Source organism: Exophiala xenobiotica (genome assembly GCF_000835505.1).
Source record: "Exophiala xenobiotica strain CBS 118157 unplaced genomic scaffold supercont1.1, whole genome shotgun sequence".
In the NCBI taxonomy this organism is placed as follows: Eukaryota; Fungi; Ascomycota; class Eurotiomycetes; order Chaetothyriales; family Herpotrichiellaceae; genus Exophiala; species Exophiala xenobiotica.
Window position 1 is genome coordinate 4,574,045 of NW_013562494.1, and position 22,904 is coordinate 4,596,948.

Below are 22,904 nucleotides of genomic sequence, written 5' to 3' on the forward strand. Positions count from 1 at the left end.
GCACCTAGGGCTAACTGTAGAAGTCATCCTGGCCCCATCACTAGCACACAGGCTTCCTGTCGGCTACGAACGTCCCAATCATGAGGCAGTCTTTCCGTCTCCGCTCTGTTGAGAAGGGGCATGTTATCGATGAAGCAGTCGTATTCTGACGGCGGTCCCGGGCAGGGCCCTTGCAATCTCTCAATCTTGGATCTTGAACTGGTTGAATTGTCTAGTGAGTAACCTGCAGCAGAGCCTGGCTGCAAATAAATGCTCGTGTAACCTCAGCTGCGGGGTACTACATATGCTACTGCAAGCATCCCTACTTGGCGCCTATTTCAGCCTCACTTGAACAAATTGTCTTGATCACCATTAGGCATCTACTTGTGCTTGCTAGAGGCGTTTGAGAGGCCAAGTATCGGAATGTTGTGGGAAATACGCTTCAGCCCAGACTATGGATCCTCTGTCAATCAGCGCAAGCGCGGTTGCACTTATCACAGTCTGCGTTGAGACGGTGAAGGTTATCAAGACGACCGTCGAGACGGTCAAGACGGCGAAGAAAGAATTGTTGAACATTCTGAACGCCACCAACCGAGTGCGATTGCTGCTCGAGCAGCTTCGAGGGTTAACTCATCAACTTGGTAGCAAGAACAACCAGGTTCTCCTTGCCTTCGATAAGAGTGGCTGCGAAGAAGTCCTTGATGATCTTCGGCGCCTGGTCAATAAACTGGCACAGTCCGACAAATTTGTTGGCTTTCAATTTCTGGTGCGACGAAGCAAGATTGAGGCCCTCGTTACTGGGCTACGGACCCAAGAAGATGGGATTCGCACTGTCCTCCTATCGGTTGCTACGTCAGCAATATCTCCCCTGAAAATCTACATCCTGTACTGACCACGAAGATAGGGAGTCGGCAGTGTTCACCCGAGAATTCGTGCAAACACTGATGAATGGAGCAAACGTACAAGCAGTCTCGATATCTTCCATTACACAGAGCTCCAACGGAGAAGTGGACGAGCCGCCACCTCCTTTCGCTGAGCACGCTGAGCCAACGTCGTCCAACGATAAGACTACGGGGGTGGCCATCACCACTTCGTCATTGGCAGCTCCGGCCAATTCAAAGACAAAAAAATCGACTACAGAAGACCAAGGTCGGGCCGAGGACATGGTAGCTCTGGCCGAGAACGATCTGCCCGCCACGCCTGGCTCTGGTGAGGCAGGGGAACCCGACACCGATGAAGGACTCTGGTCACCTCTGACAAAATACGTCTCGAATCTGTGGCCATCTCCTGCGACAGCATCACCGGCAGGTATGGAGGGAGAGATCGCCGCTCCGACCAATCTGCCGGCCTTCGTCAAAGTATTGTCAGGGACAAGTGTATGGCACGGCCAGCTGACACGGTATCTATACGACGATGGTTACCTCAAACTCCGGGATGGTCTCGCAGATGCAGCATATTATGGCGATTGGGAAGCGGTCGAGGAAATCTTGAAAGCTGCTCAGAGAGCCGGGCTTGGATCGTGGCCGAACTGTTACCGGATAGGAGGCTGGAGAGGACCTTCTGGCTGGACGCCTCTGCATCAAGCCGCCTTTCTCGGAGCGCCTGCTATGGTGGTCAGAATGCTGCTAGACTATGGTGCTTCAAGGATGCTGCGCACATTGTGGACTTCGTCATCCGAGCTGCCTCACAAAAGTATGACTGCATTGGAGATGGCTCGGTTTCTCGGATTCCGACACCTTTACGACATTCTCTCACCTGTTCTCCACCATACCATTCCACATACGACACTGGACAAATTGCAGCAAAATTTTCATGATCTGATCCGGACTCATCTCGCTGGGCTACGGGAGGGCGCTAACTTGCGCCTGCCAGAGCTAGAATTGCTCACGGAGCTTAAGAATCCGGAGATGTACTTTCCGCTCAAATCCCCCAACATTGCCATGGTAAGACGAGATCAACAATCTAATTTAGTTGCGGGTCACTGATCGTTGGGTAGGGGTACTTCTACCGACTCGATGGCCGAGAGCTTCTGGTAACGTGCCTCGGGATATCATCGTCTTCTCGTCCCAGATATTTTCGTATCTCGGAGCGTGGGGCACGGGAGATCCAAGACGCAGTCTTATTCGACATGGAGTAAGCACAATGCAGGCTGGTCCACAATCTGGGTGACTTACACCACTACATACACTATCGACCCCTCTGGGCTATATACATTATACCGTTCAGCATCATCGACCTGTCGTAACTAATTACCGTTTCCTCGTCCAGCTTCGGGGCTCATTCATGACCCGATCACAACTCAAGACTTGGTCTGCAACAATGCCGACAATGCGGACGCAAAGGCCGCAGGATATTCAGTGTACCCAACGTGATCCCCCGGAAGGAGGTTGACCGGCAATCCAATCGCTTGCCCAATGACCTTGTTCGAACGAACCTCCATGCCCGCAGCGTTCGAAGCGTTCCCATTGGCAAGCAACAATTTATTCTTGTGCTGTCCAATAGCCGGAATGCTCCAATTGTGCAGCGGATACGGCACGACCTCCCGATCGAACCAGTAGTTCACGTTCCCCTTGCTGTATGCAGTTTGGCTGCCCAACCCACCTAGGACTTTCGACGTGCTGGCCCCCGCCGCATAAAATACCGCGAATTCCAATAGCGCATCATATGTGCCATACTTGACGTAGGTATTGTAAATATCCAGCTGGCCGGCGGTCAAATTCGCGGCATCAGGAAGGATTCTGAGCGCTGGCACTTCGTGCGAGACCAGGCCCGTGAGTATGTCTGAATGGCGGAGGAGGAGCTCGAGAGCGACGGCGGCCCCGGAACTTGTGCCGAGAGCATAAGCGGGCCCGCTTTTTGCGAGATGTTTGATGAGCGCGGCGGCGTCGTCGGCGTCGGTTGCGAGACGATGCGCATAGTCTTGCGTGCCGGTTATATTGCTGCGAGAAAAGCCACGGCGGTCGTAAAGGGCCACGGTGTAATTCTGAGCGAGGTAGGACGCCATGGGTTCCCAGATGAATGCATCGCCATTGGCACCCGAGATGAAAAGGACCAATGGGCCTTGACCACAGGAGTCGGTCTCGTAGTAGAGCGTTGCGTTGGTGACGTTCAGAGCCCCCGGGGTCGGTGTCGGTGCGCAAGCGGAACGTTCAGTAAGGCCGGGAAAAGCACATACTGTAGAAGCAAGCTGCGAAAGCAGGAGGGCTGGAAGGAGATGTCTCATTCTGAGTTTGCCTGTTCTTCGGAACCTGGGTGTGGATGAAAGTCGAATGAGCGAGAGCAACCCTTTGCAATAATGACCACATGCTTGAGGTATTCTTATATGCTCAACATAGATCCGTGGGACGCTCTTCTTCCTTCGTCCATCGCCCCGCGGCACATGCGTCTAGCCTTGCGATAGGCGCGGCAGTCGAATCGATTTCCCTTTCGGGAAGTCAGCGCTCAGCCTGGTGCTAGTAGAGCTCGAAGAAAATGCCGCACAATATGTTGAGATAACACTAGCCGGGATTGTGGAAGGTGTTGTGCTCGGCGGGTTGATGGTAGTCAAGTAATGTGATTGAGAACTGTTAGCATTGGCATTGGCATCTGTTGCTCTCTTCCACAGACTTGGATCTGGGCGATCGTCTTTCGCTCATAAAGTGTCATGACTGAGAGGCCAGAGCTAGAGTTGGTAGTACTGGCGCGATGAGAGGGTGCACAACACCTGTGGAGGCATCACTCATGGCCGTCTCAAATAGCACGACCTACCTCTGTGCAGCAACAGAGACTGCTCATTCCATCCGAAATGATGTTGTAGCTTGAGCAGAGTATCATTGAGGAGAGCCATGGCATTTCGAGAACTCCAAGACTTTTGTGTCACACGATGGCCTCTATCGGGGGGTTGGATTCCTCGATTCGCAGGGGTCTTAGCGGATGATGACAACTATGCGCGGCTCAAATCGAATCACTTGCCTCTGATTTGCAGCTTGCAGTCTCTCGGTCCAGCGACATGCAGAATCTCCTCACATGCCTTTTGTGCGACATAACTTGCATACAAAACATGTGAAAAAGAAGACCACAATACGAGTACTCGTTCCTCTCGTCTAGGCTCGGGATACGGTGGTTGCACCTATCGACTCCACCGCTAGAGCTGACTGCATTTCCGAATTCTCACTGCCCGTTCCCAACCGTTCGTCATGGCTGGGACAGCCGACTTGATATTGTCCCTTATTTTGTGATATCAACCTGACGACTCCAGCTTTCTATCGAAGAGGACGACTTTGTCTGCAAGAAACAATCGCACCCATTCGAGACGCACCCCTTTATTGTTCATGCTCCGCTCAGTCCTTCGGCACCTCCACAAATCGAATCGCCCATCATGGAAATGCCACAAGTCTACCGTCCCATACCCCGAAGAGCCTTTGAGATCGCACCTGCCTCAACAGACTCATCAATGCCTCCCTCCCCAGCCAGCGAGGCTGTGAACAACGAGTTACTCGCTGGCCAAAAATCCGATTCGACGCCAAGCAGGACTCGTTCCATCCTCAACCTTACATCGTCTACATTGCTGGGGATATATTCACCTATATCGGATGGGAACAAAGAAGAGCTATCAACACCGTGGGGCACAGGAGCACAAACACCAATTCAGGGACGAAGCGTTGATGACTCTATACCTCACGAACCTTCACTGACTTGGCCACGAGATGCTACGAAGCCTCGGCTGAAACAGAAAAGAAAGGATGTCATACCCATCCTCTTCCAGACAATACTTCTCTTTGCGTTTGGGATCGGCTACGGATCGATTGTCACACATTTGCACAAGACGCAACGCATCACACCGGTGCCGGTCCCTGATGTCGAACGCAGTTCCTTGTGGTACCTGGTGTCTTGGGGAGTCTTTGGCATAGTGCTGGGTAACGCATTGCCTCTCGTGGACGCATTCTGGGAGACGACTGTCTCCACCGCTATGAAACGAGATCAGGCCACTCAGAGCAGAAAATCAGATGCTGCTCCAAAAGCCACGCCGGATGGCACGACGGCTTCAGACAGTGGTCTTGGTCCTATGTGGTACTCTGCTGTGAGGAGTGTGGGAGTCTTTGTGGGCATCGCTTTTGCGGTCGTAAGTTGCTCCTTCCCATTCAAGCCTCCGGAAGACTAATATACAATCAAGCGACGACTTCCCTGGCAATCAACATTGCAAGTTGCATTGACTTTGGCTCTGGCCAATCCTGTTCTATGGTATCTGATCGATCGATCTTTACCTGGCTTCGCCTTCTCAGCAGTGGTCAGCGTTGCTGGCACATTGGCCCTACTACTGGTCGATCCGGATTTCGTCCCAGTTCCAGCTATTCATCAGCAGATGGCGTCTGAACAATTCGGTGTCTATACTTGGCTGGCAAGCATTCTTTTTTGCACAAGCATCTGCTTCGGAGCTATTGGCAGAAGACTGCAGTTGTGAATAGGAAGGGCTGCAAAAGCCGCAACAGAATTTTGTAGACTTTGAAAGGCTAGAATGCCCGATTGACTCCATTCCATTCAGGATTTTCCAGATAGGACTTGTAAAGGTTGTTGGGCCATGAGGCAGCAGGTGCCTTTTTAGGGTTCTGGACAGCCTGATGGACGACAGCGTCGCCCAGGATTCTCTCAATCTCTAGCCGTGGCAACTTTGCTTCAATCTCTTCTCCGTATGCCACTGCGGCCATTTCCTGTCGCGTCGCAGGCCGAAAATCCATGAGCACACCAAGCCTGACGAGTCTGGCCAACGGGGTGATACGCTCTGCGATACCCGGAGATGTATGTAGAGCTATAGCGGTCCAGACCTCGTGGGCCTCCTGTTCGGACTTGCCATGCTTCCGTAGGAGGTTTGCCGCAGCATCAGCACCCTCGACTTCGAAACGTTGGGGGCCATTGTGGTGATGTGACACACCAAGATCGTGGCAAATGGAGACAACAAACAGAATCTCGCTGTCGACATAGCTGCTCTGTTCTCTGTGCGCCAACCAATTGGCGAAGAGATAGACACGCAAACTGTGGTGGACAATTGATAGTGGCAGGCCAGAGATCATGAGGTCAAATGCATCAGCACATAGTGTGGATCCCTGGGGCACGTAGGCTCGCAACGCATCTCCAGCACTGAGGGCAGTGGTATGTGCGAGACCGGTTTCACCACTGCCGGAATTGGCATTTTCAGAGCACATTGTTGGTTGGTGTGTGCGTCAGAAGGGGTGTACGGCAAGATGGTGTAAGGATTGTCGAGCTTATAGACAGGAAAAATGGCACGGTCTGACGCAGGCGGACAGCTCCTCTAATAAGATACTCGTGGATACTATTGTACCATCTACGATTCAAGGGTAATTAAGAACGGAATATGGCGTGTATGATGAAGTCGACTCGTCCTTGTATCATGCCAAGTTTTACTTGTTTTACTTGTCGAACTTCAGGAGGATATGGCCTTGAAGAGTCAAGAGAACTACCAGGTAGTTGCTGAGACAGGAGTCCTCCTAGTCAGACAATAGCATGTTTTCCCATCCAGAGGCATCATCTGCATCATCTGCATCATGGCATGCAGACACAATTTAGGGCGACTCCAGGTGTTCGTGACCTTGTGCATATGATGGACGCGCTATGATGATCAGGCGCGTTGTGATGGCGTTCAATTCGAGAATAGATAGGCCGGCCCCTGAATAACATGGGCAACCATGGGAGTTGATTGCGTCCGCGATAGGCGCATGAGGCGTCGAAGCTAGGCGAGAAAGGGGGAAGTGTGCATGCAAGGCAAATATAAAAAAAAATACAGTAAACCTGAAAATTGTCCGAGCGTCTGGCCTGGCGAGGAGAGTAGCCGTTGTTGGTAGCGAATCTGCCATCATTCCTGTACACACACCCCATGTCGCTACCCTTCTGACCATCCTTTCACCCCTCTGACTTACTCCGTACAGTCCTCCTGATTCTATTTGACGCCTTACTTCTTACCCATCGCTCAAGAGCCGGCTCTTGTGCGACATTGCTTGTTGCTGCCCAACTGATCCTCTCCTTCACATCACAACCCACGAATAATACACGCCCATAGACCTAATCAATTCCAGACACTCACCACTCGTAGACATCCACGCAATATGGTGTCTTTCCAATGCGAGGTCAGCACGCTGCGCGACATACTCTATCGGACCAATACTGACCTCCTTCACTCAGGCCTGTGGCGACGTCCTCACCAAGAAGAAACTCGACCCGCACCGCAACCAATGTCGAGGCGCAGTCTTTACGTGCATAGACTGCATGACAACCTTTCAAGGAAGAAGCTATAGCTCGCATACAGTATGGCAAAATCCCTGCGTGCCAACGCATGATCTTTGCGAACTAACCGTGCCATAGTCATGTATCACCGAAGACCAGAAATACCAGGGCGCTTTATACCGCGAGAAGCCTTCCAAAGCCGCGAAGAGAAAGTCGGTCTCCATAGTCGAGCCGAACAACAGTAAAGCACTCGTGCCTCGTGCAGCATACGTGGAGGACGCGCCTGATGTCGAGACCCCTCCACACGTTCCTACCCCTCCACCAGCTGTACCAGATTCCAATCGCGACAGCGTTTTTGACTACATGGTGGACGAAAGTCAGCCAGAAACACCACTCATCAGCTACTCAAGAGACAAGGGCGAGATGTCAATGAAAAACAGCGCACCCTCCATCTTTTCCAACAGTCGACCTTCAAGTCAAAATGGGCATCGACACAACGAGGAGTCACTCCACAGTAAAGAGTATGAAGAGCGAGGGTACAGCTGGGGAACAGAGCCTGTCAAACCTCGCGCATCGCTGGACATCAACGGCAGTTCTTTGTCACTCGAATTCATGACCCCGGCCGCTAAGGAGGCAAAGTCAAAACTGGACAAGAACCGCCCTCGGGCGCACAGCCGTACCAACAGCAGCGAGAAGAAACGAAAGCGACCGACCGATGACCAGACCCATGAGTCAGATCGAGATACGTTGATGGTGGATACGTCCAAGACGGATACACCAGGTATCGTGCACTCTGGTCTCACAGGAGGCTTGAGCCGCATGGTGACCCAGGATGAATACCCATTCCGACGATCGCCTGAGACGGTAGAGAGGCGGCAGGTGGCTGAGAAGGACCGTCACAGCCGACGGACTCATAAACCCGAAGATCCAACTTCGCCTCTGAAGCGGACCCGCCATACTAAGGAAGATCCAAACGGCCTAGGCATCTCGATCAAGGGCAGGGCGGTCAAGGCTCTTTCTATGGTCGGAGGCGCTCTTCTTCCCGGATCACAACTCGAAGGTCAGCAAGCCAACACTCGGGTACGAAGGAGAGCAAGCTCTTCCGACCATGGTCAAAGCCTGAGTCGTGTCCGTGAAGGGGAGAAGCGTGAGAGGAAGAAACATAAAGTCCACCGGCATAATGGGACAGCGTCCGCGAACATCCGTCATGAGCACCGATCCCGGCGTCGTGGCAATAGTGACGATACTTCACAAAACGAAGGCACGACGCGCAAACTCAAGGCCATTGAATATCGCAAGCATGATGACTCGGCCTCGGATTCAGATGAGGGTGGTAAGCGGAAAGACGCAAACGCCATGATTGTCTTCGGTCAAGAACAGAGGATGCAGCATTCATGCCAAAATTTCCTTGCTAATGCTCCAGGCTTGGAGTCTGAGAAGGGCTACTCTATCCACAAGATGCTTAAGCGCTGGCACAAGCACAATGATGCGAGGAGTGGGTCGGCCAAAGCGGATGAAGAAAGCGAGCTGTGGAGAGCGCTGCGAATCCGGAGGAATGAGAAGGGCGAGTATGTCGTCTTCTTCTGATGCCTCCTCACCCTTTACGCCTTCGTCGGCATCATATGGAGAGATTGAGGCCTCTTCCCAGTTGCAAGATTTGTGTTGATGACATGAGCTTTGTCGCTTGAACACTTGTCTTTTTCTTATGACTGGGAGCGGTTATGGCATGCGCAGCATATTCATAGAGATCTAATGATTGTATAATATGGATTATGAGACGACATTATGGAGAAGTCGTGCCGTGGAAGCTTGTATGGGATTGACATCACTTGAGAGAACAATCAGCATAGAGAGAGCACTTTTGCATCGCAATTAAGGACAGAACAGAAAAACAGAAAGCCATCCGTTCTGCAGTCCCTCCGGATACGATATGCATGACGCGACCAGTATTCAGGCAGATATGTCTCCACAATACTCGAGCATACACAGTGAAGAGTTTGTCTTGTTTAACAGGTCGATCGTCATCAGTCAATTTTGAGAAGACTCCTGCGATATCGCAGCCCATGGAGCTCTCGATAAAGAAGAACATCGATTGCGCGACCATCTTTGCCAATATAGTAAAGACTATCGGCCGGTCGAGGTGTCAGCTTGACTTTGAGAGCTGTCAATCCATGCAATGTTCAGGAGGGCGGGATGATGTCACGTGTAGGAACGAAAGGATCGTGAAGGATGCACTCCTTTCGATCTTGAAAAATCCCACAAGAAAGTTGAGTCTCGCTCTCCTGTCGCTCCCAGCCATTGCTGTATTTGTGTGCGATCGATGGAAAAGGTGACCGGCATCTTGTGAAACCAGTATGTATCAGCTCGGTTAGCGAGTCTTGCGTGGAACAGGAATTCCGGCAACCTGAAACACATCGATGCAGTGGAATGATCGAGTGGCGGAAAAAGTGGTGCTGTCTGACCTAACGCGCGTCCTTACAGGCACATTCAGCAAGGCAAGGGATGTTCACACTGGAACAGGGTTTGCCATCGACAGAGCCCGTTATGCGCCCAAGGAAAACTCACAAATTTGAGCGAGAGTGAATTGAGCTCTGTACGGTGTTTCTGGACAGAATGCCTCTGATATGGTGAGATTGGCGGGCGAGATAGATGCCCAGGAGTGATGTAGATGTACTATGGTAGTACTGTCAGACAGAACCAAATACTTTTCCTGGGCTGGAACATGGCTCTGAGTGGAAGACGGAAGAACAGGGCCTGTAGCGAAAGGAATGGGGAAAGGAGGGCCGGCCCTAAATTTATCAGCCATTGGCCTTTTGGGTGGATCAGATTCACCATACAGGGTACCTAGGTACTACGGAGTCCTGTGTTACTGGCGGTGGCCATTGGCAGCACGTCTTCACCCAACCATTCCCACGCCCGCCTGGTGGCCAGCGTAACCGTGCCTGGCTTGGCCCGGTACCAGAATTCCTCCCTTGGCTCGTAAGCTGACTTGACCTTCCACTTCTCCTTCTCAACGACACTCAAGTGTATTTCTGTCTTTCGTATTATCATCACATCTCCCAACCCATGATGTTGAAAACATAAAAGCATTCGGTATCCAATCTTACACAACACTGCAATCTTGTCCACCTCAACATGGCCAAACCTCCGCTTCGGCCCCCAGGAGGCCGACGCGGAGGATCCAAATCAATGCTCACCTGGGCCTTGCTTCTCCTGCTCATTGCTGCCGCTCACCCTCAATCGATCCACCAACCCGAGTCCATCCAACGCCTGGTGGCATCAACTCAGAGCATCCGTACCGAGCCGAGTCGACGCCCTCAAGCTGGCCGCAGCCCAGCAGAGATCCCACTCGTGAAGAACGACATCAGAACCGTCAAGTTCAAAAGTACCGATGAAAGCCTCGAACACCCCAAACTCCGTGCCTTGGCTCCAGCCTACGATAGCAGTAGTGCTGTTAGAGCACCTCTTGTTCAGTCTGCCGAGTCCCCTGGGCTCTCAGCGCTCGCTTCAGCGCGGCTCCTGCAAGATTGGGAGGTGGAGAATATTGTCCTCTTAGCCACCATCGATGGCACCATACATGCACTCGACAGGAAGACTGGAAGAGAAAGATGGTCGTTGGGCATTCCCAACAGTCCCATGATTGAGACTATCCACCACAAGTTGAACCGGAGTGACCTGGAGGACGATTCATATCTCGAAGATGATTACATGTTTATCGTGGAGCCGAGCAAGGATGGCAATTTATACATTCAACACAGAGATCCCAGAATAGGTCTGCAGCGTCTGAGTGTCACCGTTCGATCTCTAGCAGAGTCCACGCCGCAATTTGTGGAGGATCCCCCTTTGGTCACGATCTCTTCTCAAGAGACTACAGCCTACGTGGTCGACGCTGCCACAGGAAATATTTTACAACAGTTCGACAGATATCGAGGCTTTTCCAATGACGATCAGAGTCGAAGTTGCCGACGACTGAGTGGGTTTGAACTGGATGACCCTGCCTGCGAGCCACTTGGGACCATAAATTTGGGACGCATCGAGTACACGATACGGATATCACACAAAATCACGAACCAACCACTGTGCACCATCAAGTTTGCCGAATGGCTCCCCAACAAGGGGGATAGTGACCTCCAAGACCAATATGTTGCACCCCTTGACAACTACCACATTCAAAGCTACTACAACGGCCGTATCATTGGCCTGGATGGCAATGCAGACGCTCCTAAAGTGCACCAGTTCACTCAGATGCTGGACACGCCGGTGGCCAGAGTTTTCGATGTGGTTCGGCCACAAGATAATAAAGAAGGAACAGCCAACCTGGTCCTGCTTGCTCGTCCCACTGACTCGCCTCTACTCGCTTCGCCCGAAGTCTGGCGAAACGAGATGCAAAGAGCTGAAAGAGTCTTCGTCAACCGCACCGAAGCTGGGGTCTGGTATGCCATGTCTGAGCTTTCATACCCGGGCGTCACCAATGGTGCTGCACCTGCGAGCTCACATTGGAACTATGACAATCATCCCTTGAATTTTAATGGCAACATGGAAGAGATTGTCGGTGTGCACGTTCTGTCCATCCAAGAGGATAGTTCCCCTTTACGATTGACCATCTCTGGTCCACCTCCGGTGACGGACTTGGCTGAAGAGGCAGAAAAGGCGATCGCTTCTATGGATTCGAGACTTCCACCTGCTCTGCTCCCCGTCATGAATAGTCCCTGGCTATCAGTGTTCAATGTCATTGTGGCTAGTATCATTCTATTTGTGGTCGGACTTCAGATGAGGCTCCCAATGATGGTCAAGATGCAACACTTCCTTCGCAAGGCTGGTGTAGAAGTGGCAGTGGACAAGTCGCACCCGCAAGGACCGGCTTTCACCACTGATTCACCAGTCGATCAGGAGATTCTGGTTGCCGGCGTTGCTCAGAAGAATGGCGCTCCCACTGATCTTTCGGAAGTGCTGGAGAACACCATTGCCACGCCTGCTCGAAGTCGGGCCCAAAGCATTGCCGTCTCATTTGCCATCCCGGGCAAGATTGTCAGTATGGCAGAGCCCAACGAGGAGAGCTCGGAAGGAGAATCCGACGAAGACAAATCCAAGCAAGAAGTCAACTCGAACGAGGCTGCCGAAAATGGCGCACAACCCCGTCGCAGGCATGCAAAGCGTGGGAAACGTGGGGGAAAGAAGAACAGAAAAAGTAAGAAGACGATGGACCCAGAGGCAATGGATGAGAAAGTGGAGCTTGCTACCGAAGTTCCAACCAAGGACGGCCTGTTACAGGTTGGGAAACTAAAGATTGACACCAAGGAAGACCGTTGTCTGGGTCGTGGTAGCAATGGCACGGCTGTCTTTCCTGGATCACTCGATGGCCGTGAGGTCGCCGTTAAACGTCTCATTCGGACATCGAACAGTCTTGCCGCGAAAGAGATCAAGCATCTTCTCTCGAGCGATGAGAACCCTCACGTCATTCGATACTTTGGGAAAGAAGAGTCGCAGCACTTCACATATATCGCCTTGGAGCTGTTCACGACCTCGCTGGACCAGTTTATCGAACGACCACTGCAATACCCGAACCTGGTCAAATTTCCAGAGGGATTTGATGTCAAGGACTGCCTCCGCCAAATCACCGATGGTGTTCAGCATCTCCACTCGCTCAAGCTTGTTCACAGGGACATCAAGCCTCAGAACGTGCTGGTCAAGGCCGTAAAAAGCCAGCGCCCCACGACCGGCTTGCCGAAGTTGCAGTTCGTCATCTCCGACTTTGGTCTCTGCAAGCCTCTAGAGGAAGGTCCGGAGTCAACCTTTGCACCAACAGCCAATCATACAGCTGCCGGAACGACAGGATGGAGAGCCCCCGAGTTGCTTGTTCATTCGCGAGCAACTGTTGCCGCACCAAATGCAAATTCGTCCACATCAAAATCGACCACTCATTCCAGCGACGGAACAGTCCTTGATGCCCCATCTGGCCGTCGTGCGACGAAGGCTATCGATATCTTCTCCCTGGGCTGCGTCTTCTACTATGTCATGACCCAAGGCCAACATCCCTTTGATGTTGGTGGAACCAGTCTGGGCCGGGACTTGAATATCAAGGACAATAACTTCAGCACCGACGGTTTGCGGCTGCATGAGTACCAATACGAGGCTGATGACCTTATCATGCAAATGCTCAAGCATGACCCTAAGGAGCGTCCAGATACGCACGAAATCTTCCGTCATCCATATTTCTGGGACGTTGCCGACAAGCTGGAATTCCTCTGCGATGTCTCGGACTGCTTCGAGCGTGAGAAGAACTCTATCAACAACTTTCACGATGAGAACGCTGTCCGAACGCCCTCAGAGAGGGCCTCTTTTGAGGAGCTTGCAGCCTTGGAAGCACTGGCCCCGAACGTGATCGGACCATCCAAGGACTTCCTCCGTGCCTTGCCTAAGAGCTTCGTCAATGAAATGGGCAAGCAGCGGAAGTACACTGGGTCTCGAATGATTGACCTATTGCGAGTCATCAGGAACAAGAAAAATCATTTCCACGACCTACCGGACGATGTCAAGGAGCAGATGCTCGGCGGCAGTGCTAAAGGCTACTACGAATTCTGGGCCAAGCGATTCCCCAGTCTGCTGATTAATTGTCATTGTCTGCTGTTGGATCGGGATCTTGTGGCACGTTTCAAGATGGACAGGTACTATGATGAGTTTTAAATCCAAGCTCTAGAAACATTGCAGCGGTTAAACAAGTCATCGAGCCAAATCAAGGGTAACCTGGGAAGATGTTGTTGCAGATAGTCATGGTCTCATTGTGTCTGTATCTATCTCGTCATATCTACGGAGTAGTATTCGTGGAATGGCAACGTGGCTTAGAATGCATTCGTGAAAGGATTCGGCTTTTGGCAATCGTCTGTAAAATCGTACATGCATCCTCTTCTCATTTCCCGAACCATTTTTGTTTTCTTGGCTGGCTGTAGACAAGACCTGGAACGAGACGAATCGGTGCTGGGCAAGTCCCACGACCACCTGAGTATAGACATGTCATTTCCTGCTTCCGTCAAATTCGCCGTGCTATGCCATGCTTTGCAAGAGACAGTAATAGATTTCGTGATTCCCCATCTCAGCACGACTAGGGCTGTCAAATTTTGGAAGCCTGTCATGCCCGTGGTCCTCGGGTCATTTCCGGCCTCGTCGACCCACCGTGCTCATTCTCTAGCCAAGATGCGCATGACCATGTTCTCAACCAGAGACTTCACACGCGTGCATCATGTAGGCGCACGCGCCTTGTTTTGGACCCGCTGCATGTCGATCTGCAACATCATAATTTAAATTTCCCTTTCCCCGGATAAGAGAACCAAAACCAACGGTTAAACATTGGGAAGTTCCGGAATGGGGGGAAGGCAGGCCACACTGCCGCACATTGGAGCTTTAGAGCAGGGGCCTGAGCTGGACGTTCTTGAACGCACGCCCACTGGTGGTGTTCAGATACCCCGAGAATGGGGGTTTTACATACGCTCTCTCCTTCTCGGCGCGGCGCGGATGATATTGTCCACTCTGAGCAGGAGTTCGGCTGCTTCACTTGCCGAACTCACGACGGCCTTCTTTAGCTTGTAGCTCTCGATGACGCCGAGTTCGCGCATGTCGGTGATGCCACCGCCTGGCGTGAGCAGATCGAGCCCACTATTCATCATGCCTCGGTAGACTTCACTGCGCAGCTCCGAGACCAGGGCAGACGAGTCCAGACCGGCGTTGTCGGCGAGGATGGTGGGTAACTGTCTCAAGGCGGTGGCGAAGGAGTCGATGGCGATGCGTTTCTTGCCGCCGACTTGCTGCGCCAGCGAGTCGACGGCTTTGGCCATGACCATCTCTGCGCATCCGCCGCCGAGGGTGACGCGGGGCTCTTTGATTGTTTGTGAGAGAACGGCGAGTGCATCGTGCAGCGACCGCTCCGCCTCGTCGAGGAGCTGTTCCGTCGCGCCGCGGAGCACGATCGTGCATGCCTCGCCGGCCGCGACGCCGGAGAATTTGATCAGCGTGTCTTCACCGATGATGACTTCCTCGATCAGGTCGCAGTGTCCCAGCTTGACTTGGTCCGGGTGGTCGAAAGTACTTGCGATTTCGCCGCCGGTGACCAGAGCGAGACGCTCGACGCCGTCGAAGTCTGCGTGCTCGATGGAGACGATGCCGGCCTCGGTGAAGAGTTGCTCGGGCCAGTTGTAGATGAGTTGGCGGTTGATGAAGCAGTTGATGCCGTGGGCCTTGATGCGCTCGACCTTTTGACGCATCTTCTCGCGCTCGGCTTTTTCGAGCTCGGCCAGTTCCTTGGGCGAGCCGACTTTCATGCGTGAGGCCCAGATCTTGACTTTGTCGGTGTCCATGGCCGTGTTGGCGACGAGGATCTTTGCATTTTCCAGGCGCTTGGGCTGGTTCACACCGACTTTCTTGTCCAGGATGAAACCTTCGTCGAGGTAGCTGTCGGACAGCTTCCCGCCTGCTTTCTTAATGATTTGGATATGGTTCAGGTCTGTGGAGCCCTTGAGGCGGAGGACGGCTTCGCAGGCGAGGTTGGCGAACTTGTCGCGGTCTTGGGAGAGGACTTTGGAGGATAGGGTTGTGCGGGCAATGGATTGGAGGTCACGACGGAAGAGGTCGGGATTCTTGCTGTTGTCGACGGCGGACTTTTCGAGGGCCGACAGTGCCGCTTGTGATGCCAGACGGTAGCCTTCTATGATGGTCTGTGGGTGGATATGGTGGTTGACGAGCTGTTCGGCCTCGCGGAGAAGCTCGGCAGCCAGAACGGTGACGGAGGTGGTGCCGTCGCCGACTTCGTCATCTTGGACTTTGGAGATGTTCACGAGAACTTTGGCCGCGGCATTGTCGAGGGCGATGGATTTGAGAATTGTGGCGCCGTCGTTGGTTACCATGATCTCGCCGGTGCTGGCGCTCTGCAGGATCTTGTCCATGCCTTTGGGACCGAGGGTTGATTTGACGAGGTCACCGACTGCGATAGCGCCGACGAAGGCGGAGAGACGGGCATTTTCGCCTTTTTCTTCTTGCACGTCGTCGGCGAAGATCTGTGTCGGATTATTCATCGCCATGTTGATCGTGTTCGGGTTGTGGTGTAGGTGTTCTGGCGTGAATCTCGTCAACGTCGTGGTACGTCCAGGCTGCTCCAAAATTTGTGAATATCAGACTGCGGAGGAGTGGTAGGGCACGTATTGGGTAGGTTACCCGAGAGGTCACGTGAAACTAAGAATCGTACCGTCTCACGTGCCTTTTTTTGTGTTTGGCTTAATGGTTGCTTGGCGGAGACGGCTGGGTATCAATTGCCGCCGCCCTTACATAGTGCATATTGCCCTGCATAAAATCAGGGTTTCCCAGCCTATTGTTACGAGTAGATACGAGCACAAGTACGAACCGGGGGGTTAAAGAGGTGGCATATCCGTACATAGTAAGTTTTCCCTGTAGATCTGTAAATTCTCCTGCCACTTGTTTCATCTTGAGAAGCTCATGTGAGTCTTTACCCAGACCTTCCTTTCCAGCCCACGCTTATCGTATCATGCTCATGAGGTGTGATCTTCATCTCTTCTGGATCCAGTCTCGCTTCGAGCTGGAGCCATATTATGGCGGTTGACTCCAGTCGCGAAATTATGTTTGTTCTCGGCGTTCAATCGTAAGGGAAATTCGGTCTCTCGGCAAGGAGAACCGTGGCTTGCGACTTTTCCCCAGTTGGGTGCCAGTTAACCTGCACCAGCCAGAGAGGCCAGTTTCGAAGGGTCAACTTTAAATCAAGGTCTTGATGGCCCTATGCAACATGGATCCGAGGCCCTAAGTGGTTCCCTGGCTGGGTCTCTGAGTGGTTCCTAGGGGTGGCTAGTCAGGCACCGTCGCATTTTACTCGCTGTCGCATTGAAGCTTATCGTCAACAAATGGGGTGGCATCAGTGGGCTCAATTTCCATAGCCATGCATAGCGTTGATCAAGCCCACACAAACAGGCTCTTGTCGGCAAGCGCTGGCTGGCATGGCAGGAACCCTGACGCGTCAAGATTTTTGCTGGTGTGATGTCCGACGTCTACCCCGGGACTTGCACTGATTGACAAGGCACGGTTCCCTCGAGATGTAAGCACCTTTTCCATCCTTCAATCCTATCTACTTTGTTGTCGCATCACATTACACCAGTATAGCCAATATGCGGCATCTCTTATACACGACGCTTGCCGTCGCCGCAAGCGTCGTCCTCGCAGCACCTTTAGCGGACGACGTCTCCGACTTCAACCTCCTCCACGCCCGCAACATCGTCACTGAGATCCAGGATTCCTATGACTTCGTGATAGTTGGCGGTGGATTGGCAGGTCTCGTGCTCGGTGGCCGTCTGTCAGAAGACTCGAACCATACTGTGCTTGTCCTCGAGGCGGGCAGTAATGGAGACGAATACCGGGATCGAATAAGTAAGAAGCCTCTCAATCAACATTCGTCAAATTGCCTCTAATGCTGGGCAGATACTCCCGCTGATGCCTACTACGAGTCCCTCTGGCCAACGCCGCTGAATTGGGCCTTCAACACCACCGCACAAGCTGGCATGAACAACTCACAGATGACCTGGCCTCGTGGCAAGACGCTTGGAGGTATGATTTTTGACACCTGAAGAGCAGAACAAGACTAACCGGTTTACACAGGCAGCTCAGCCATCAATGGAATGTACATGAACCGACCCGGCGAGATCGAAGTCAATGCCTGGCAAGTAATGCTTGGAGACATGGACGGTGCCGACAACTGGTCTTGGGATTCCCTGTTTGCTGCCATGAAGAAGAGTGAAACCTTCGGGCCTCCAACGCAAGAGATCGCGCAGGAGGCCGGCATCACCTACGACGCTTCGAGTCACGGCAGCCATGGACCTATTCATATGTCTTACCCCGGCTAGTATGTGCCCCAGGTCCAGCACATTTCTTGTTGCTAACACTGCTGCAGTACCTTCCCACTCGTTGGTCAATGGTCAGAAGCTATGGAGAATGTTGGCATCCCTGTCTCTCACGACACATACGGGGGCGAAAGTTGGGGCGCTTATGTTTCAACCTCTGCCATCAATCCAACCAACTGGACACGTTCCTACAGTCGTTCTGGCTACCTCGACCCATTGCCGCCTCGTTCCAACTACGACGTCCTTACTGACGCTCATGTTACTCGAATCCTATTCAACTCTTCGTCCAAAGCTGGCAACTTAAGCGCAAACGCTGTAGAATACTCACCCGATGGTGGCGCCACCAAGCTTACGGTCAATGTCAACAAGGAAGTCATCCTAGCAGGTGGCACGGTCGGCAGTCCTGCTGTCCTGCTCTACAGCGGTGTAGGTCCTAAAGACGTTCTCGACGCTGCTGGAGTCGACGTTGTCTCCGAACTCCCGGGTGTCGGCCACCATCTGCAAGATCATTTGGTAAGTGACTGTTGTGTGCGTGAAATTGCCAGAAATTTTCTAATCTGAAACAGAGTGCCACAGTTCAATGGAGCACAGATCAGTCGACGGCCGGTTCCTTGTACGCTGCCAACGGTTCCGAGACAGTGGGTCCAGATGTGTCAATGCCGTGTTCCTGATGACTAACCCATTTTCAGACTGACTCGGCCTTCCTCTCCTATGTCAACTCCGCAACCGCATACGTTAACGCCAGCAACATGTTCGGCGCCGGCATGGCCGATTTGAAAACCAGCATCCTGCAACAGCTCGACTCTTTTGCTGCGAGTGCCGGCACAGACGAGACCGTTGTTGCCGGTTACAAGGCCATCTACAACACCACCATCAATACCATCTTTAGCAGCCATATTGGCCAGGTCGAACTTTTGATCGGGAACAATCTCAACGGCACCATCAACATTGGATGCGCTATTCAGCATCCTTTCAGTCATGGTCAAATCTCCATCAATTCGTCCAACCCTATGGATTACCCTGTCATCAACCCCAACTACTTGACACATCCGGCTGGTAGGTCACTCGTCGCTGTTCACATTACCTTGGAGACTGACATAATATCACAGACATACATATTCTCCGTGAAGGCATCAAGATCGCCCGCAGGTTGGGCGAGGCCGAACCGTTGAGCAGTAGCATGACCAAGGAGGTATGGCCTGGCTCCGACGTCTCGTCCGACGATGAATGGGACGACTGGCTCCGCAACGTCGCTTTCACTGAGTACCACCCTTCTTCAAGCTGCGCAATGATGCCATTGAAGCAAGGCGGCGTGGTTGACGCCAATCTTCGCGTTTACGGTCTCGCCAACGTCCGGGTCGCTGACGCTAGTGTGCCGCCCACCGCCTTCTCTGCACATCTCATGAGCTCGACATATGGTATTGCCGAGCAGGCAAGCACTCTTATCCGAAAGTACTACAACATCGACTCCATACCCAAGAAGTCTCACCACAATACCACGAGCACGGCGAAACCTAGCAGCTCGGCCAACAATCCGGCCGCGATGACCACCAGCACGAGCAGTGCCGCAAGCGCTTCCTCCACAAACGGCAGCGATGGCGGCGTATCAATACAGCCTTGGACACTTATCTTTGCCATCGCTGCAACCGTTCTTTTCGAATTCTGGCTGTGAATAACGACTTTTCTCAGACTAGCGGCATGACCCAGGGCGTTTGGTGTAAAGAATTGGATCCGGCTTTCTACGACTTCATGCACATGCCTTGCTCGTGAAGACATAAGGGAGGAGATTGAGCACCCTCCCGTCCATAATTCACTAATTGATTAATAGAGGACTGCCAAGTCTTCGTACCAAACAAAACTCGTCCCGTTTCTGTGATTGAGCATTACAGAAACACCCTGTTCCTTGCGCTTGTGCATAGCTGTCAGAGTATGCCTCACGATCGTTCGTCGTGTCGTAGTCGTACTAGACGGAAACGACTCGCACCTTAACCTCATAACCATCTCCAACTACCCTCGATAGAACGTAGCCCATGCGTGTGATTGGTGATAGAGGTGCAGATCATTTGGCCTGCACCTTGAGGTCGTACAGGAAGCGCGGCAGCAAGGAGAAAGCGCAGGAACCTGTTGATAAATTGATATATTGATATGTGCTGTTGGGCCTCGGCACAGCTTCCTATTCTAGAATGCTTGGCACAGGCCGATATCTTCCAAGGCTTCTCCCTCACGCGGATTCAGGTACACACAGCCTCGAGAATACTTGATCCAGATTCACAAGCCCCAGGATACCATCACCTTGTCTTGCCTTCTACAGCGCCATTTTGCTCAGCTCTCATTGGGCTGTCCCACGCGCTCCATGACACAAATTTGTAGATCGAGCTTCTCGGCAAATTTGGTCCATGTCTTGAGGTCTGCGGCATCGGCCCTTTCGGCGCCTGTGAGCCGACGCCGAAGCGTTCGGTTTGAAGCCCGTCATACCATTTCTCCTATGGATAGCAATGTTGATACTGAAGTCCTAGTGACGCCAAGGTAGGCAGGACGATGTGCGCTTCACTAAGGTTCCTCGTATGCAAGGCTGAGCTGCCGATGCGCTAACCAGAGTTGATCTGAGAGCCATGCGAAATGGTCTGCCCTGAAATGCATTCTTTATGCGGTTAAAGGGATGTTCCCATATTCTAGAGACATACATTTTGTTTTGATGATTAGGACCTGTTACCGAGTTTGCTCAGTGAACTTTGAGTCATGAAGACATTCTCAGCAGCACCATTCTCGTCTCGTCTGAGAGCCATTGGGACGACAACATGGTCGCAGCGCAATGTCACTCAGTCGGCGGGCGCAATACCTATCGTTCGTGCGCAAATTAAGGCCAGGTCAAGGCACGAACATGCTGTACAAAACCGACATGATCGCAGCGGGCCGCTGAAGGGCGTAAAGATCCTCGACTTGACTCGAGTGCTAGCTGTATGACTGTTACAAGTGCTCGGAGCGCACTCAGACTGACTGGCAATCAGGGACCATTCTGTACTCAGATTCTTGCTGATTATGGTGCTGATGTCATCAAAGTAGAGCATCCCACAGGAGGGGTGAGTCAACAGTCAAGAATCGAAGTGCTCATATCTGAATTCCTTTTGCTCTCAGGACGACACCAGATCATGGCGTACAGATGGGGAGGACAGCATATGGAATTCAAAGGGTAGGACTATGTCCGCCTACTTCAGCACCATCAACCGCAACAAGAAGTCCATCTCACTCAACCTCAAACACGAAAAGGGACGAGCCATCTTCTTTGATCTAGCCAAAAAATCCGACATCGTGTGAGTACGATCCTTTCCACTGTCGATTGACTTATAACCTGTTTTCTTTGTCAGGGTTGACAATTTTATTCCCGGAAAGATGGATGAGCTAGGCATCGGGTACGATGTCTTGCGGCAAATCAACCCGTCCATCATTCACGCGAGCATCTCAGGCAGGTAACCTAACAGCTTGTGAATAAACCAGTGTCTAATGTTGAAGCAGGTTACGGACCTCAAGGCCCATACGCTAAGCGCGCCGGATACGATGTCATTGCCGCCGGCGAAGCTGGTCTTCTTCATATCACAGGCGAACCAAACGGGCCTCCGACCAAGCCTGGCGTCGGTCTAACAGATATGTGTACAGGTCTCTACCTCCACGGTGCCATACTTGCGGCCCTTCACGCTCGCCAGCAGACTGGTGTGGGACAGAAGTTGGATGCCTCTCTGTTCGAGACTCAAATATCTGTACTGGCCAATGTTGCGATGACTTGGCTGAATATGGGTCAAGAGGCTAAGCGCTGGGGAACTTCCCATCCTAGTATCGTTCCCTACCAGGCGTTCAAGACGAAAGATGCCTACCTCGTCCTTGGTGCAACGAACAATAGGCAATTCAAGATACTGGCGGAGCGTCTGGGCCTTCCTGAACTCGCAGATGATGATCGATTCGTCAGCAACGACGCACGCGTGCAGAATCGACAGGCACTGAAGGTGATTCTGGACAAAGCTTTCAGTGCCAGCACCACGAGTGAGTGGTTGGCTGTTTTTGAAGGCAGCGGGATGCCGTACGGTCCCATCAACACTTTGGAAAAAGTGTTCTCGCATCCGCAGACGCAGGCTCGTCAGATGGTGGAAACCGTTCCACATGAAGCTGCCGCATCTGGAAGCATCAAGGTCCTTGGTGAGCAATGCGTAGAAAGGTATCATGTGTTCATGTTGTACTGATCATAGCCCACAGGCATTCCTGTAAAATACGGCACTACGAAGCCTTCTATACACAGCCCGCCGCCAGTACTCGGAGAGCATACGGATGTCGTGCTGAAGGACCTTGGGATCTCTGAGCAGGATATATTGACATTGCGAGCGGAGAAAGCAGTGTGACCACTTCTACCATATTCTTTGGGGGGAAATCACATTTCCGCCCAGGAGGCGAACCACGAATTATTGAACAGAGCGGAGTGACTCTGCCAAGGTACCGCTATTATATTAGTATACTCCGTACACGGGAAGCTTCTCCTCTCTACACCATTGCAATCCTCGTACCTTGACACCTATTCGGCAACATTTCTGTCATTCGATATGTGACTTAGCGGATCATATCAACACGATCCCGGACCACTATTGGAGTAGTTCTACTCCAGGCCTCCAATGCCAACCGCCAACCTTTCGCCGGCCTCGGTGCATAGCTCCCGACTCATCGGTGTGCCGCCGAAAGTGCCTGCTCCTGAGTGCGAAGCGGACCCTACGCCGAAGACGTCAATAGGCTGTGACCTATGCTCCTCCATGGTCCAGAGACTTGCATTTGGAGAACTTC

The 22,904-nt window shown here is 52.4% G+C and overlaps 9 protein-coding genes across 9 annotated transcripts; 6 read left to right on the plus strand and 3 right to left on the minus strand.

The window, feature by feature from the left end:
• Positions 1–122: 122 nt before the first annotated feature.
• Positions 123–2,533, plus strand: PV05_01795 (uncharacterized protein). The gene is made up of 3 exons (XM_013466835.1): positions 123–831; positions 884–1,922; positions 1,976–2,533. Exons 1-3 carry the CDS (start codon positions 434–436, stop codon positions 2,114–2,116), a joined length of 1,578 nt encoding a protein of 525 aa, XP_013322289.1. The 5' UTR covers positions 123–433; the 3' UTR covers positions 2,117–2,533.
• On the minus strand, positions 2,113–3,832 carry PV05_01796 (uncharacterized protein). Its single transcript, XM_013466836.1, has one exon. The coding sequence runs from the start codon at positions 3,200–3,202 to the stop codon at positions 2,279–2,281; it is 924 nt and encodes a 307-aa protein (XP_013322290.1). The 5' UTR covers positions 3,203–3,832; the 3' UTR covers positions 2,113–2,278.
• Positions 3,833–3,969: 137 nt separating this feature from the next.
• Positions 3,970–5,624, plus strand: PV05_01797 (uncharacterized protein). Its single transcript, XM_013466837.1, has 2 exons — positions 3,970–5,080; positions 5,132–5,624. The coding sequence occupies exons 1-2, from the start codon at positions 4,337–4,339 to the stop codon at positions 5,417–5,419; spliced, it is 1,032 nt and encodes a 343-aa protein (XP_013322291.1). The 5' UTR covers positions 3,970–4,336; the 3' UTR covers positions 5,420–5,624.
• PV05_01798 (uncharacterized protein) lies at positions 4,871–6,208 on the minus strand. Its single transcript, XM_013466838.1, has one exon. It carries the CDS (start codon positions 6,156–6,158, stop codon positions 5,469–5,471), a length of 690 nt encoding a protein of 229 aa, XP_013322292.1. The 5' UTR covers positions 6,159–6,208; the 3' UTR covers positions 4,871–5,468.
• Positions 6,209–6,791: 583 nt separating this feature from the next.
• PV05_01799 (uncharacterized protein) lies at positions 6,792–9,087 on the plus strand. The gene is made up of 3 exons (XM_013466839.1): positions 6,792–7,097; positions 7,153–7,275; positions 7,333–9,087. The coding sequence occupies exons 1-3, from the start codon at positions 7,077–7,079 to the stop codon at positions 8,779–8,781; spliced, it is 1,593 nt and encodes a 530-aa protein (XP_013322293.1). The 5' UTR covers positions 6,792–7,076; the 3' UTR covers positions 8,782–9,087.
• A 1,126-nt stretch (positions 9,088–10,213) lies between these two features.
• On the plus strand, positions 10,214–14,088 carry PV05_01800 (uncharacterized protein). Its single transcript, XM_013466840.1, has one exon. The coding sequence runs from the start codon at positions 10,330–10,332 to the stop codon at positions 13,876–13,878; it is 3,549 nt and encodes a 1,182-aa protein (XP_013322294.1). The 5' UTR covers positions 10,214–10,329; the 3' UTR covers positions 13,879–14,088.
• Positions 13,950–16,309, minus strand: PV05_01801 (T-complex protein 1 subunit beta). Its single transcript, XM_013466841.1, has one exon. The coding sequence runs from the start codon at positions 16,260–16,262 to the stop codon at positions 14,670–14,672; it is 1,593 nt and encodes a 530-aa protein (XP_013322295.1). The 5' UTR covers positions 16,263–16,309; the 3' UTR covers positions 13,950–14,669.
• Positions 16,310–17,190: 881 nt separating this feature from the next.
• On the plus strand, positions 17,191–19,941 carry PV05_01802 (uncharacterized protein). Its single transcript, XM_013466842.1, has 7 exons — positions 17,191–17,613; positions 17,665–17,790; positions 17,842–18,085; positions 18,134–18,596; positions 18,650–18,721; positions 18,773–19,139; positions 19,193–19,941. Exons 1-7 carry the CDS (start codon positions 17,355–17,357, stop codon positions 19,753–19,755), a joined length of 2,094 nt encoding a protein of 697 aa, XP_013322296.1. The 5' UTR covers positions 17,191–17,354; the 3' UTR covers positions 19,756–19,941.
• Positions 19,942–20,717: 776 nt separating this feature from the next.
• On the plus strand, positions 20,718–22,595 carry PV05_01803 (uncharacterized protein). Its single transcript, XM_013466843.1, has 6 exons — positions 20,718–21,041; positions 21,092–21,163; positions 21,219–21,394; positions 21,449–21,546; positions 21,597–22,271; positions 22,329–22,595. The coding sequence occupies exons 1-6, from the start codon at positions 20,823–20,825 to the stop codon at positions 22,469–22,471; spliced, it is 1,383 nt and encodes a 460-aa protein (XP_013322297.1). The 5' UTR covers positions 20,718–20,822; the 3' UTR covers positions 22,472–22,595.
• Positions 22,596–22,904: the final 309 nt, after the last annotated feature.

Coding starts and splice junctions, on each gene's coding strand:
- PV05_01799 (XM_013466839.1), top strand. CDS start 7,077: ATGGTGTCTTTCCAATGCGAG. Junction 7,098..7,152: donor TGGTGTCTTTCCAATGCGAG/GTCAGCACGCTG, acceptor TCCTTCACTCAG/GCCTGTGGCGACGTCCTCAC. Junction 7,276..7,332: donor GAAGCTATAGCTCGCATACA/GTATGGCAAAAT, acceptor ACCGTGCCATAG/TCATGTATCACCGAAGACCA.
- PV05_01803 (XM_013466843.1), top strand. CDS start 20,823: ATGAAGACATTCTCAGCAGCACCATTCTCGTCTCGTCTGAGAGCCATT. Junction 21,042..21,091: donor ACTTGACTCGAGTGCTAGCT/GTATGACTGTTA, acceptor ACTGGCAATCAG/GGACCATTCTGTACTCAGAT. Junction 22,272..22,328: donor TGGAAGCATCAAGGTCCTTG/GTGAGCAATGCG, acceptor CATAGCCCACAG/GCATTCCTGTAAAATACGGC.
- PV05_01800 (XM_013466840.1), top strand. CDS start 10,330: ATGGCCAAACCTCCGCTTCGGCCCCCAGGAGGCCGACGCGGAGGATCC.
- PV05_01795 (XM_013466835.1), top strand. CDS start 434: ATGGATCCTCTGTCAATCAGCGCAAGCGCGGTTGCACTTATCACAGTC. Junction 832..883: donor GTCCTCCTATCGGTTGCTAC/GTCAGCAATATC, acceptor CCACGAAGATAG/GGAGTCGGCAGTGTTCACCC. Junction 1,923..1,975: donor AATCCCCCAACATTGCCATG/GTAAGACGAGAT, acceptor ATCGTTGGGTAG/GGGTACTTCTACCGACTCGA.
- PV05_01797 (XM_013466837.1), top strand. CDS start 4,337: ATGGAAATGCCACAAGTCTACCGTCCCATACCCCGAAGAGCCTTTGAG. Junction 5,081..5,131: donor TGGGCATCGCTTTTGCGGTC/GTAAGTTGCTCC, acceptor TATACAATCAAG/CGACGACTTCCCTGGCAATC.
- PV05_01802 (XM_013466842.1), top strand. CDS start 17,355: ATGCGGCATCTCTTATACACGACGCTTGCCGTCGCCGCAAGCGTCGTC. Junction 18,086..18,133: donor CATATGTCTTACCCCGGCTA/GTATGTGCCCCA, acceptor ACACTGCTGCAG/TACCTTCCCACTCGTTGGTC. Junction 19,140..19,192: donor CTACTTGACACATCCGGCTG/GTAGGTCACTCG, acceptor ATAATATCACAG/ACATACATATTCTCCGTGAA.
- PV05_01801 (XM_013466841.1), bottom strand. CDS start 16,262: ATGGCGATGAATAATCCGACACAGATCTTCGCCGACGACGTGCAAGAA.
- PV05_01796 (XM_013466836.1), bottom strand. CDS start 3,202: ATGAGACATCTCCTTCCAGCCCTCCTGCTTTCGCAGCTTGCTTCTACA.
- PV05_01798 (XM_013466838.1), bottom strand. CDS start 6,158: ATGTGCTCTGAAAATGCCAATTCCGGCAGTGGTGAAACCGGTCTCGCA.